At 38.0% G+C, this 14,610-nt stretch overlaps 1 protein-coding gene across 2 annotated transcripts in view; it reads right to left on the bottom strand.

The window, feature by feature from the left end:
- Positions 1–744: 744 nt before the first annotated feature.
- UNC5B (unc-5 netrin receptor B) overlaps positions 745–14,610 on the bottom strand; it is a 252,649-nt gene continuing 238,783 nt past the window's right edge. For both annotated transcript variants that reach the window (XM_089677102.1, XM_089677103.1), the window contains 4 exons: positions 12,586–12,735; positions 9,484–9,648; positions 5,604–5,782; positions 745–2,800 (listed from right to left, as the gene is read on the bottom strand). In XM_089677102.1, coding sequence (XP_089533228.1) covers positions 2,635–2,800; positions 5,604–5,782; positions 9,484–9,648; positions 12,586–12,735 — 660 coding nt within the window. In that variant the 3' untranslated portion in view covers positions 745–2,634. The remainder of the gene's footprint in view (positions 2,801–5,603; positions 5,783–9,483; positions 9,649–12,585; positions 12,736–14,610) is intronic.

Below are 14,610 nucleotides of genomic sequence, written 5' to 3' on the forward strand. Positions count from 1 at the left end.
TGAGTTCCCCCAGTGTAAGATTGCCCGCCGCAGTCCCACAGTCTCGCTATAAGTCGCTGATCACCGCCATTACTAGTATAAAAAAAGAGAAACCTCAAAATTCCAGTATATATACCGCCATTTGTAGACGCTGTAACTTTCACGTAAAATAATTAATTAATATACACTTATTGGGATATTTTTTAGTAAAGACATTTTTGGCCTAAATTTGACAAAATTTTATTTTTTTTATTTTTTATTGGATATGTTTTATAGCAAAAAGTAAAAAATATTTTTTTTTTCAAAATTGTCAGTTTTTTTGTTTTTAGCGCAAAAAATAAAAAAAACACAGAGTTGATCAGATACCACCAAAATAAAGCTCTATTTGCGGGACAAAAAAAAATACAAAAATTTAATTTATGCACAGCGCTGCATGATTGCGCAATTGTCAGTTAAAGTAACGCAACGCCGTAACACAAAAAATGGGCTGGTCAGGAAGGGGGGTAAATCTTCTGGAGGGCAACTGGTTAAATGGGCATCCTAAACATATATAAAATCAAGTTAGGAGACTATGATTCAGCTACCAAGAATACAGAATCCTGGCGGTACTTTCTTTGGAGCCCAGCAGACAGTAATGAAGACTGATTGAAATAGATGTACATCATGCTATGTGGTGTTATAATTTAACACCATATTCTAAGTTATATACACACCTTCAAGCAGAGCAGTATGGAAAGATTAGTACAAAGTGCTATATATTCAAACTTGAAATAGAAAAATAACACTTTTAATCCAGTTCTCTTTACACATTTGCAGTGATACATAAATGAACGTGTTACTGAAAAATACATTTTATTTTCTACAATGGCATGGGAGGATTTACTTATGATAAAATAAAAATAATCTATGTGAGTTTGTGAAGATTCAATTTTGTATAAAAGAAAAAAAAAAAAGGTCTTGGACAGTTTTTTTTTTTTTTTTTTTACAGAGTCATGGTCGGAGTGTTAGATTTTCTTATGTCAGAACACATTAAACACAAATGCATTTGAATGTTTTCAGATTATGCTACGATGTTTGCAATTAAATATGCAGTAAAGTAGAAAAGGACTCTAAAGTCCTTCTTTAATAAGGCCATTAACAATGTTCATAGTGTAGCAATCCACAACAACCAATCAGTATCTTTCATTACTGGTTGCTTTAACTGGAACAAAAATAAAATTAGACAGGTTGCTTGCTATAGACTACTGCACGCCATTGATCTTTTCTTACTACACAGACCAGCTTGCTACTTCTTAAGCCTTGCTGCACAACACAGCTGACCATTTGTATGCAATCTTTTTTTATAAAAAGGTAGCTCGCTTCTAGGCGTGTATAAATGCAAACACTGCAAGGCAATTTCATTTACGGATCCCCTTATGCCAATGATCTATAAATTCTACTTAGTGAAGCTAAATATAAAAGCGTGGAGTGTGATTTTAATTGAATGTTTACTGGTTTATACTGTAAAAAAAAATGTAACAATTTCACTATACATGAATTCCAATAAAAGAGAAAAAAAAACATGTCATGAAGGATGGAAATAGGGCTTTTAAAAACAACATTGTTGATGGACATTTGTATTTAAAAAAAATAAAATGGCCAAAAACTACCAACCAGATTCTGTTACGTATGGGCTACAGCTGCATGTTGTAGTATTCGTGTTACAGATGTACTAGTATTCCTAAAGGTGGCCCTATAACTTGATTGATTTAACTTGATTCACGGTTCACTAACTGACCACTTATTTTCCATGTTCCTGTGGCAGGATTATTGAACATAAGCAATATTTTCCCTGAGCTTGTGTAGGGTTTCCATTCATGTGAGTGTAATATGAAGAATTTGTTACAGCAAATCAAAGAACAAGGAAACTGACAATAAATACACCCCAATGCAGTCTGTGTACGGCCACACACTGAGCATTATTATACTGACAGCAGGCCCCAAGTGTAAGTAAGCCATTGAAATCATTTGTCTGCATTAAGAAACTTCTATTGGAACAAGATGGGAGGGGAAGATCGATGGCAAGCCGACCTCAAACTTACACATGGGTGCATACACTCAGAAATCTCAATCATTAACATATAAAACAAAGACTCATCCAAAGATCTGGATAATAAATAAACTTGCGTTTCCTAAGAAACCTCTTGCCTTATTAGATAGGCTGTTCCAAGCTTGGACAGGATAAAAGCAGTTTGATCAGACTGTTCAAAGAATAGATATCATTTCTAAAGATGGAGGAAATGAAGGAGCATAAAACTACAAAGTTGTCATTTTTTTTTCCTTTTATAATGGCGATGTGATGTCTATCAGCAGCTGTCATGGTACTGATGATGCTTCTTCTTTCGTGCACCTGGCATTATGTGGAGTGGAGTGTAAGGGTATTCCATTAGACACTTGAATGGCTTGTAAACAGAGTATGTAAGGAATTCTAAGGCTGGTTGTGTTTAGACTGTAAGGAGTACTAGGTCTCCCCGCTAAGCTGCAGCTCTGTGAGTCATCCAGCACAAACAAGGACTGAAAAGGTCTCTTGTTTTAAAGGACCAAAGCCCTTTCTTCCCTCAAACTTTATTCCACTTTCCACAAATTCACCAACTCAAGTCAACTGAGATTAGGTCATCAACAGTCTCCATCTGTTGCCATTACTAGCATCATTTCGCTCTTGCCCATCTCTTCCAAGGCACTGGCAAGAGTGTTGAGATCACCATCATCTTGGTGTAAGGCTTCCCATAAGTCCAAGATAACCCCTGTTGGACTGGCTTTGGTGGCAAAATAGTTCAGATATCTAGGAATGAGAAAAACAAACAAAAATTTTAATTTATTTTGATAAGGCCATTTATGGTATTTTAGCATGTATTTAATTATTGCTTTATAATGTTAAGGAATAAAACATAATATATGTGAAAATATTATTTGAAAATTGTATTTATTTTTAACCATGAAATAATTCATAGGAATATTTTTTATTCATCACTTGCAGTCAGAAGGTGATGAATGGGGCAACAGATCCCCTAATCATCAGGCTGACTTGCTACTATGTTGTAAATAGCCTTGAACTGAGTTTAAATAGACCTAAACAGAAAGGAATCAGATTACACATATAGTGCCAAATGGACCCCTAAGTGGCACACTGGTAGACCCGGTCTCGGGGGAATCAATTTCCAATAGTCAACAGGAGGAGAGCTAGTGCTGAGCATGGCGCACAATAAATGTCTTAGAAGCACCTTGGCAAACAAGAACAGCACAGAGGAAACATATCTGCCAAAGCACTGTATATATAATTCTGTTGAGCAAATCTTGTGATTTAAACATATTTTTACACTGCCCAAACAAATAGGTGATATACACTGTTTATGATTGGGCAATTAATCGGGTTCAGATTCTTTGGAAGGTAAAACTGTAAACATACATATATTTCACCTCCGAGAGTATTGCACCTGTGAGGGAATTAATAAAAATAAAAGGAGTTTTTCAACTGTGAGTGTATTAATAAAGGCATTATCAGTATAAAATGATTGAACCAAAATATACATTAAAGTGTTACTATATTTTGTAGAGGTGATGCCTGTAGCAAGCACTTAGAATCAAAGCTTCAGGTTGTTATGTGAGCCAAACTGCTATTTTTCTCAAGTGCCTGTTCACATATATGCAGATTGGATGCTGTTTGAACCACATTCAATCCGCATGACATGTGAAATAACATTGCTTCCTATGGTGCCTGTTCACATATGTCCAGTGCACGGCTGGTGCAGATTCAGTGCAGTTTTAAAAAGAGTCATGTCTGATTTCTGAGCAGTGCGAGCCGCTTCAGGTGCAGATTACAGGCTATTGACTTCTATAGGAACAGTTCATAAACCGTTATGAACCGTTTCATAACTTTTGACAATATGTGTGAACAGGATAAGATTCTGAACTAATCCTGTCCTGAACCTGATGTAAACCTGTGCACAGCTACTGTATCAAACAGCTGTGAAACCTGAGCTTCAATCCGCACCGCATAAATATGAATCAACTCTAAAGCTGAAATCCAGGCAGGTAAACGATACAAATTAATGTAGCTTTGTATTTATACACTCTTAAAAGCTGAAATTTATTTCATATTTTTTTATTTGGAGACAACTTCAAACACATTTATATGTAATGGTGTGTATTCTCTTACCCACAGTTGGCTGCTTCTGGTAAAAACCATCCCTGCAGTGTCTCCTTCACAGCTGCTGTATAAAGCCCCCAGTGGCTGGTTCCCAGCGTTGTAAAGCTTAACAGCAGTCTCTGATACTGATAAAAGCCCGCCCACCCACTTTTGGCTTTTCTGCCATCCACAAAACTCATATTACGACTGCATTGTGCACTCTGATCTGTGAATGGAGGAGCAGTTCAATGACAGGAACTCATAACTCATTCACAGAACGCGATGCATTCCGGGAGTGTAGTGATATGAGCAATATAAATGACCAAGAGGGCAGAAGGGGAGTGCCGCAGGATTTGGGAAAATCGTCAGTGGAGATGGCAGAGGCGGGGGGGGCACAGCAGCAACAAGAGCCTGGACCCACCCTTGCTATAGGACATCACAGAAGAAGGTAGTTGCGCTCCATCATCTGCAAATATGCTATGCATACTTGCAGGTTATAGCAAAAGCTCACCACTTCCAACAAGGCTTACTTCCACTGTAAAGTGTATATAAACCCCAAGAATGAACAGCTCTTATGTACTACCTATGTATTGATATACCATTAAAAATGTTTTGTTATGTCTGTTTGATCATGTCAGAAATATAGAGGTGTGCTGTGTCTTGTGATCTCTGCTCGTGTTATCTCAAGAAGCCAATTTAGTCCTCCTAGTTTCTGTGTTGGACTACAGATCAATTGGCCTTTATGTTGTGGAGATGAGAAGGTCTGAGTAGTTTATGGGGACATGTGCATGTATTGCAGAGATGTACTGCATATTTTTTTTTTTCTTATTTTGCCCTGACAGAGTATGCTTTCAAGGGTCTGATGGTTTTTGGAGTTAAAAATCAAATACTCTAGCAAACAGCGGTCTACAAATGCAATCACTGCTAAATATAACAACTGCCATTCAAATCACAACTATAAATCCAATAAAGTCCATGAATGAATTTCCAAAATAAATAAAAATTTTGCATTTGTATTATAGGCTCCATTCACACTTGTGCAACTCATCATATGACTTTGGACACTAAAGTTGCATGACAAGTCATACTCCATGTGTTTCAGTGACAAATGTTCAAACATGTATGACCTAAAGTTGGAGCGACTTCAAAGTAGTTTATGCACTACTTTGGTACGATTTTCATGCAGCGTGAGTGCCATAGACTGCAATGTAAGTCCTCAAATGTCGTGTGAAAGTTGCACCTGAATGTTATACATGCAACAGTTGTGCAAAAGTTGTCACTTATCATTAAAGAAAGCCTAAGTCGTATCCAAGTTCGACCCATCCAAAGTTGCGTCAAAGTTGTACTACTTTGGAGTAGTACAAGTGTGAATGTAACCTTAATGGTCGAGTCTATAGACTACAATTTAAATTTCCATTTATGATAGACAAAACATGAAATATAAAAATGATAGACTTACCGATCCATGCTGAGCTTTTGTGCTAGAAGCCTCCAGTCATTTCCTCTAGCATTTGGGGCATCCAAGCTATTGCAAATTTTCTGCCGGATGGTTAAGGGAATCTTAAAGGCATATGGTCCTAACTGGGTTGTCACATTGCTTCCGGGATGTGAACAGAAAGGATCAAATGATTTGGCATTCTGTTAAAACACAATAAAAATTAAAATGTAAGAATGCTGGATGAAATTTTGTGACAAAATGTATATGTATACACAGTAACCCTTGTGCCACATGAAGGATTAAATACCCTGACCAGCGATAAGCCCCATGCCTCTCACTCAGAGCTGTTTCTACAAATATGGACATTGGAGGAAGAGTGCAGGAAGCCACATTTTATACCCCTGTTCTATTTCCCCAGTGTCCAGAGTAAAGAAAGACATGAAGCTCAACTAAGAAGCTCCCTCTGTACTAAATATATCAGAAATACTTCTGTGTACACAGACACTTTGGGGTTTGATTTACCTAAACTGGAAAGGGCACAATCTGGTGCAGCTCTGCATAGAAACCAATCAGCTTCCAGTTTTTTTTCCAAAGCTTAATTGAACAAGATGAAGATGGCAGCTGACTGGTTATCATGCACAACTGCACCAGATTTTGCACTCTCCAGTTTCGGTATATCAACCCCTTTTTTTCCATGTTTCTGGCATAGCATGGAGTGTTCATTAATGCACATTGACAGAGTATCTACATTTGGAGTAATGAACATATAACAACAGATGTCCTCTACTTTTGTTAATAGTATTTTACCATGGTAGTATACAGTCAGGTCCATAAATATTGGGACATCGACACAATTCTAACATTTTTGGCTCTATACACCACCACAATGGATTTGAAATGAAACAAACAAGATGTGCTTTAACTGCAGACTGTCAGCTTTAATTTGAGGGTATTTACATCCAAATCAGGTGAATGGTGTAGGAATTACAACAGTTTGCATATATGCCTCCCACTTGTTAAGGGACCAAAAGTAATGGAACAATTGGCTTCTCAGCTGTTCCATGGCCAGGTGTGTGTTATTCCCTCATTATCCCAATTACAATGAGCAGATAAAAGGTCCAGAGTTCATTTCAAGTGTGCTATTTGCATTTGGAATCTGTTGCTGTCAACTCTCAAGATGAGATCCAAAGAGTTGTCACTATCAGTGAAGCAAGCCATCATTAGGCTGAAAAAACAAAACAAACCCATCAGAGAGATAGCAAAAACATTAGGCGTGGTCAAAACAACTGTTTGGAACATTCTTAAAAAGAAGGAACGCACCGGTGAGCTCAGAAACACCAAAAGACCCGGAAGACCACGGAAAACAACTGTGGTGGATGACCAAAGAATTCTTTCCCTGGTGAAGAAAACACCCTTCACAACAGTTGGCCAGATCAAGAACACTCTCCAGGAGGTAGGTGTATGTGTCAAAGTCAACAATCAAGAGAAGACTTCACCAGGGTGAATACAGAGGGTTCACCACAAGATGTAAACCATTGGTGAGCCTCAAAAACAGGAAGGCCAGATTAGAGTTTGCCAAACGGCATCTAAAAAAAGCCTTCACAGTTCTGGAACAACATCCTATGGACAGATGAGACCGACATCAACTTGTACCAGAGTGATGGGAAGAGAAGAGTATGGAGAAGGAAAGGAACTGCTCATGATCCTAAGCATACCACCTTATGAGTGAAGCATGGTGGTGATAGTGTCATGGCGTGGGCATGTATGGCTGCCAATGGAACTGGTTCTCTTGTATTTATTGATGATGTGACTGCTGACAAAAGCAGCAGGATGAATTCTGAAGTGTTTTGGGCAATATTATCTGCTCATATTCAGCCAAATGCTTCAGAACTCATTGGACGCTGCTTCACAGTGCAGATGGACAATGACCCAAAGCATACTGCAAAAGCAACCAAAGAGTTTTTTAAGGGAAAGAAGTGGAATGTTATGCAATGGCTAAGTCAATCACCTGAGCTGACTCCGATTGAGCATGCATTTCACTTGCTGAAGACAAAACTGAAAGGAAAATGCCCCAAGAACAAGCAGGACAGTTGCAGTAGAGGCCTGGCAGAGCATCACCAGGGATGAAACCCAGCGTCTGGTGATGTCTATGCGTTCCAGACTTCAGGCTGTAATTGACTGCAAAGGATTTGCAACCAAGTATTAAAAAGTGAAAGTTTGATTTATGATTATTATTCTGTCCCATTATTTTTGGTCCCTTAACAAGTGGGAGGCACATATGCAAACTGTTGCAATTCCTACACCTGATTTGGATGTAAATACCCTCAAATTAAAGCTGACAGTCTGCAGTTAAAGCACATCTTGTTCGTTTCATTTCAAATCCATTGTGGTGGTGTATAGAGCCAAAAATGTTAGAATTGTGTCGTTGTCCCAATATTTATGGACCTGACTGTATATATATATATATATATATCTCAAACGTTCAGTGGGCTCACTGTTTCACTGTATCGGTGTCACGGGGGATGTTAGTGACACCAAGTCAGTTCTCCCCCAGTGTCAGAATGCCCACCACAGTCCTGCCATAAGTTGCAGATCGCCGCCATTACTAGTACAAATAAAAAATAAAACCCAGTATATATACCGCCATTTTTAAACGCCATACCGTTCACGTAAACCAATTCATTTACACGTATTGGGATTTTTTTAAGCAAAGACATGTAGCAGAATACATTTTGGCCTAAATTCATGACTAAATTAGATTTTTTAAATTTCTTTACTGGACATGTTTAATAGCAAAAAGTCAAAAATATAGATTTTCTCTCAAAATAGATTTTTATTTTATAGCGCAAAAAATAAACGCACAGGTGATCAAATACCACCGATAGAAAGCTCTATTCATGGGGAAAAAAAAAGATAAAAATTTCATTTGGGTGCAGTGTTGCATGACCGCGCAATTGTCAAAGTAACGCAGTGCCGTAGCGCAAAAAATGGCCTGGTCAGGAAGGGGGGTAAATCTTTTGGAGGGCAAGTGGTTAAATCAGTTCCTGCATGCTATGCTGGCTACAACTGGTTGACTGTTATGGGAAATATGGGGGATCAGTAATAGCACATTCACACATTCCTATTTTTTTTTTATATTAAAAGAAGGAGTAAATGTTTCAAAGCACAATGAGAGAATGCACAATTTACATTTTTTTTTTTAGAGGTTTGTTTTAAACATGCCACTGTTTTGTTCTTCCGCAATGCTTACTATTTCATAATAGGCATAAATAATGCTAAATAATGGCCAATCAGTGAAATATTTCCACAGCTAGGCAAATCCTGAATTAATATTTTCTGCTCATTACTCCATCCAAAAATCATTAAACATCTATAGATAAAACTGTCATTAAAGAAACATCAAACACTAAAACTCTATCAAAATATAATAAAGTTAATCTGCTTTAAAATCTTTACAACAGAATGTCCATATAGGGAATTTTATGATAAGAAAGTTTCTTTGATTTACATACACCATTAAGAATTTAAAATACCATTCTCTGACTTTTCTTTCTATTTTTTTTTAAATAAAAATACATTTGAAAATAAACCGTAAATTGAATGTTGCTGAATTACAATCTTTAAATCATATGGTACAGAAATATAATATAAATATAACAATGCAAAAACATACACTAGAGAAAAACACAAGGAAACATTTTGCAGCGTGCAAGTAATATATAATTAAGCCCTGGCTTGAAAAAGAGATTTCTAGTATATTTAAGATGGCAAATAGGTTTTCAAAGAACAATAACTTGTACCAACTCATCAGAATGTATCTTTCATTATTCATTCAATAACATGTTGATGTAAGCTTGAATTGGGTTGAGACACATTTTAGTCCTTAATAGTGACTCCATACCTCTTCCAGCATTGTGTGCAACTGGAAAATCTGTCCTTCACCTTCCACCTGCCTCACGCAGATTTTGCATGTTAGCTCTGTTGAAGCCAGACTGTACCTCTCCAGAGTGAATGTACAGTGCAGCGCTCTCTGGCTTCCACTCCAGATGTGATAAAAAGGAATCTCCTGAAAGGCACAACGTACACACTTTCAGACAGTATTAAAAAGTCCCCCTAGCAGCAAGTGGCACACAGCAGTGCTCAACCATGTCAGAAATAGCAGTTTAACCCCTTCATGTTGATGTCACACAAATATGCAGCCTCACAGAGTTAGGCTTTTTTCCGTGGGGCTGCATATACCTGTCTTTGTGCTGGGAGCGCGCAGCACAGCGCACTCCCAGCAGAAAGACCGAGGTGTCACTGAGAGCCCCAGGTCCCGTTCTAATGATCAGGCCCGGGGACTCCTGATTCCAGGTCACATGATTGCTGTGATAGCCTCTGATTGGCTATCACAGTGATCAGTCACTGTAGAGCCCACCCCTCTTTTTTCTTTTTTTTTTCTCTCTCTCCTTGCATAGAGAAAAAAAGCCCCAACTGTTTGTTAAATAAATATAAAAAAATAAAATAAAAAATACAGAAAAAATACCTACATCAAGGTTTGATCTAGTTTAATGCCAGGGTTAGTGTTAGGGTCAAGGTCAGGGTCAAAGGTCAGGATTTTTTTTTTTTTTTTTTTTAATTGGTATCCGTGTCAGTGTGTTATAGGTAAAAAAAATAAAATAATGCGCACTATTGTTTCTAAGCTGTACTGTGGGTACAAACAACAAATAACATACACATATATGGTTTCACTGCGATCGTCAAGAGCTGGAAAATTTATTTTGGGTTGTTCTTTGGTGGTAGGTTATGGTAGTAACAAGAAACACACAGCTGAATTGAAAAAAAAATATTTTTTACTATTTTGGGCCAGTTTTCCTTTGATAATAATAAAAAAAAAAAAAAATCAGGAGACATAGATTACTATTTACCATCAAACAAAAGCCCAATTTGTCCTGAAAAAAACAAGGTATAATTCACCTGGATGCACAGTAGTTGTGATGATATGTATGGTTTAACTAGCACATGTCAAAGTTGCAAAATTGTGTTTAGGCGTTAATATTTATTTTGCCCTTAGGTGTGAAGGGGTTAAACATGTTTGCATACAGCCAAAACATGTTTTCCCTAGAGGGGGTAAGAGTCAGAAGATATCATTGTTATCTGTATCCCAACAGGGAAGATTGTTCCTTACTTCCTGTCCCTGTGGTACATTCTCAAAAAACGGGATGCACGGGTGACACAGGGACAGGAAGGCACAGCCAGCAATAAAAAACAGCATTAGCAGTTCTATGCTTTCCTCACTCCACAAACAATTGGCTTCTGCTTGTGTCTCCATTGGAGAGATTTACTATCACTTCCTGTCCTGATAGGAAGTAAAAGGAAACAGATGGCAATGATACCCTGATAGAGGGGCTCTGACCCTCCCCTACTAAACCCAAGACTAACTAAAAGGTTTTGGTTGGGGTTGGATTTTAAAACGCCAGTCAACATGATAGGAAATGACAGTGGAAGTCTGCCTAAAGGGAAGAGAAATATTAAAGTGCTTCTAAAGCCTAAACATTTTTTACCTTCAATGCATTCCTCGCATTAAGGTAAAAAAAATGTTTAGGTATTAGTTTTGGCCCCTCACCCCCCCCCCCTCTTTTAAATCCACACTGTGCGCATCTGCAGCTCATCTCTTCCCTCACTTGCTCTGCTGGGGCACTGGGAGCCATTGGCTCCCGCTGCTGTCAATCAAAGCCAGTGATGAGGGAGCGGGGAGTGGGGCCGAGTTCCGCTGTCTGTGTCAATGGATGCAGCAGCGTGGCTGGGGAACAAGGGGGCACAAGTGTCCCCATGGGAAACAGCTTCCAATAGGGGCACTGGACAGAGGCAGAGCCAGGAGTGCTAGCGGGCGACCCGAGTAGAGGAGGTTCAGGGCCACTCTGTGCAATTCCATTGCACAGAGCAGGTAAGTATAAGGATGTTTGTTATTTTTTAAAAATCCTTTACAATCACTTTAACTGCTTCCAGAACTACTGCTACAGGGTGGCAGGGCTGCGCAAAATCACGTGTATATATACATGATTTTGTAGTCCTGGGTAGGAGGCGCACGTGCGCTCTACCTGCTCCACCATTGGTGGCTACAGCTGTCGATCACCAGGTCCCAGGCGGAGATTCCCCGCTGGCACCCGGCGATCGCCGAGGAACAGAGGAGAGGTTTGTATGTAAACAATACAGATCTCTCCCCTGTCAGCTCCAGCATGCTACTTTGTATTGCTCTATGTAGCAGAGCAATACAAAGCAGCATGCTTACACAGTAAAACACAGCACACAGTAAAGCACACACAGCACACTGTTAACCCTTTGATCGCCCCAGATGTTAACACCTTCCTGCTCTTTATTAGCACTGATCACTGTATTACTATCACTGGGGAAGTCAGTTCCCCCCAGTATCAGAATGCCTGCCGCAGTCCCTATATAAGTCACTGATCGCCACCATTTCTAGTATAAAAAAAAAAAAATCCCAGTATATATACTGCCATTTCTAAACGCTATGACTTTCACGAAAACCAATTAATTTACACTTATTGGGATTTTTTTTTTTTGCAAAGACATGTAGCAGAATACATTTTGGCCTAAATTTCTGACGAAGTTTGATTTTTTACATTTTTTTTACTGGAAATGTTTTATAGCAAAAAGTGAAACATATAGTTTCTTTTTTTCGAAATTGTCAGTATTTTTGTTTATAGCTCAAAAAAAAAAAAAAAGCACAGGTGATCAAGTACCACCAAAAGAAAGCTCCATTTATGGGGGGAAAAAAAGGACATACATTTCATTTGGGTGCAGCGTTGCATGACCACGCAATTGTCAGTTAAAGTAACGTGTATATATATGTATGTATTGCAAAAAATGGCCTGCTCAGGAAAGGGGGTCCTGGAGGGCAACTGGTTAAACAGGTCTTACTCTCACCAGATTACTGCCTCTAAAACCAGAATAATTTGAGATTTCCCATCACTTCCTGTTTTGTCAGATTAAACCCACTGACCTGAAATTTGGCCAGTAATTTGCTCCTCCACAGTGAATGAGGAATATCATGGATAGATAGGCGCAGGTTGTGATAGCTGTCTTTAAACATCAGTGGCTTTGGTTCTTCTATGAGATAGCCTCCTAAGGTCTTCTCCAGTTCCAGAACTTCCTGCATACAAGACAAAGCAAGCAAGATTTAGCTATGTCTTCAATGTTAAAAGGACTTGTTACCTTGTATATCTGTTTACATGGTTTTATAGCTTGATGAAAACGTATTTTTATCAATACCATTTTTTTTTTTAGGTATCTTTAAAGCATTTCAAGGTTACTAAAACCAGTCGAAATCTTGACTACCAGCTCCACACTAAGTGTAAACTTTCCCCCTTGTCCTTACAGAATTGGAATTGATTGTCTCTACTGTCTATTCAGCAGAGCCCATTTAATCACGAGAAGGAAAGATGTTCTGTCAACCAAAAAAACAAACAAAAAAACCCCCACAGGGCCCAATGCACTTTGCTTATCAAATAAGTCAATATAAACTTAACAAAACAGTTATCAGTTTGCATAAGATAAACTTTTATAGTACAATTATACTAGATTGGACTATTAATAATATTGTTAATTGGAAATACTTAGAAAGGAGATGGCTCTGTTGAGAGGTTCTAGAGCATCTGAAGTACAGGAAGCTAAAGACACGGCCTGATTTTTTATTTAATTATTATGTAACGTCCCAGTTAGTTTGTTTTCTGAAATTATCTGTTGAGATAATGAGGTTATTAGGAAGACATGCGCTCACTTGCGTGCAAAACTGAGAAATAGTAAAAATAATTACTTTATTTTGCCCTTTAAACACTGAGGAAGTTCTCAGAGTACATTAATTACCTGAGAGCTATAAGGTTAGACAAGTATATGTTGCCTTAATGTGAGTCATTTGAATATTTAAAACGGTAAAATAGGAAACAGTTTTCTACTTTTAATTAGCTTGCTCTTTTTAAGACTGAAAGACTGTTTCAGCTTCTGCATTAAAAAAAGGTCTGCTAATTAATGTTCCAGAATAAACCTAATTTTGTGACTGATTTATCCAGTTAATAGCTAGATTTCTAGGTTACACCGGTTTAGGCTAACAGCTGGAATAAACACCTTTATTTTATTAACCAGAAGTGCCACAAAATCATCTCAAGCTGATGCAATTTGCCAAATGTGTGAGGTTCATCATCAACAAACATTATAAAATTTTAGTTTGTAAAGAATAAGTCTACATTAAAAAGTGGTTTGACATTTTGCTTAAAATAGAACTCTACCCAAAAATAACAAGACAAAAATGAAAAGCCCCTCATTTCAATGGCTAGCATCATTCTGCTCACTTCCTCTAAACTAAGGTTGTCCAGAACCTAACCCAGCTTGTGACTGGGCAGTGAAAGAAGAAGCAGTACAGTGATGAGTTTATCTATCTGAAACTCTTCTTTCTCTCCCTATTAGCATGAACATACTGGATCTTTCAACTGCTTCATCCTCTTACACTCCAGGCCCTGCTGTACAGGGACTGCAAAGGCTTACTGTATATTAAGTTAAATTTAAGTAACTATCATGCTTGAAATTACAAATTAAATTTCATGATGTATTGATGATTATAGCACCGCATTCATTTGTGTATTTCATATTTGCTTAAAGTTCAGACTTAATCTCACGTTATGCTCCCTCTAGATATTTTTCCCTCTCGAGCTGCCTTGTTGTTAACAACGTTTAAACTAGGGAAGGGGTGGCAGCTAGCATAGAAAAACATTTGGAAAATGCTACCAAATTAAACACAGCTTTACCAGACATTACTAGGAATAAGAAAGGCTCCTTCAGGGTTAACTATAGTTGAACTAGTCATGGATGAGATATCCCTTCAAAAATTGTACCTGGGGAGATATCTACAATTCCTCTATAGATTCCAGGCCCCACCATAAATTGCTATGAAACTAAGCTGATCAGGTCAATATAAAGCAGTACATTGTATCTTTTTGCTGAGAATAGTAATATGACTTGGTTAAGCTCAAAC

The sequence above is a fragment of the Staurois parvus genome, unplaced genomic scaffold, assembly GCF_062004578.1.
Source record: "Staurois parvus isolate SC_StPar_1 unplaced genomic scaffold, SC_StPar_1.0 ptg000177l, whole genome shotgun sequence".
Classification (NCBI taxonomy): Eukaryota; Metazoa; Chordata; class Amphibia; order Anura; family Ranidae; genus Staurois; species Staurois parvus.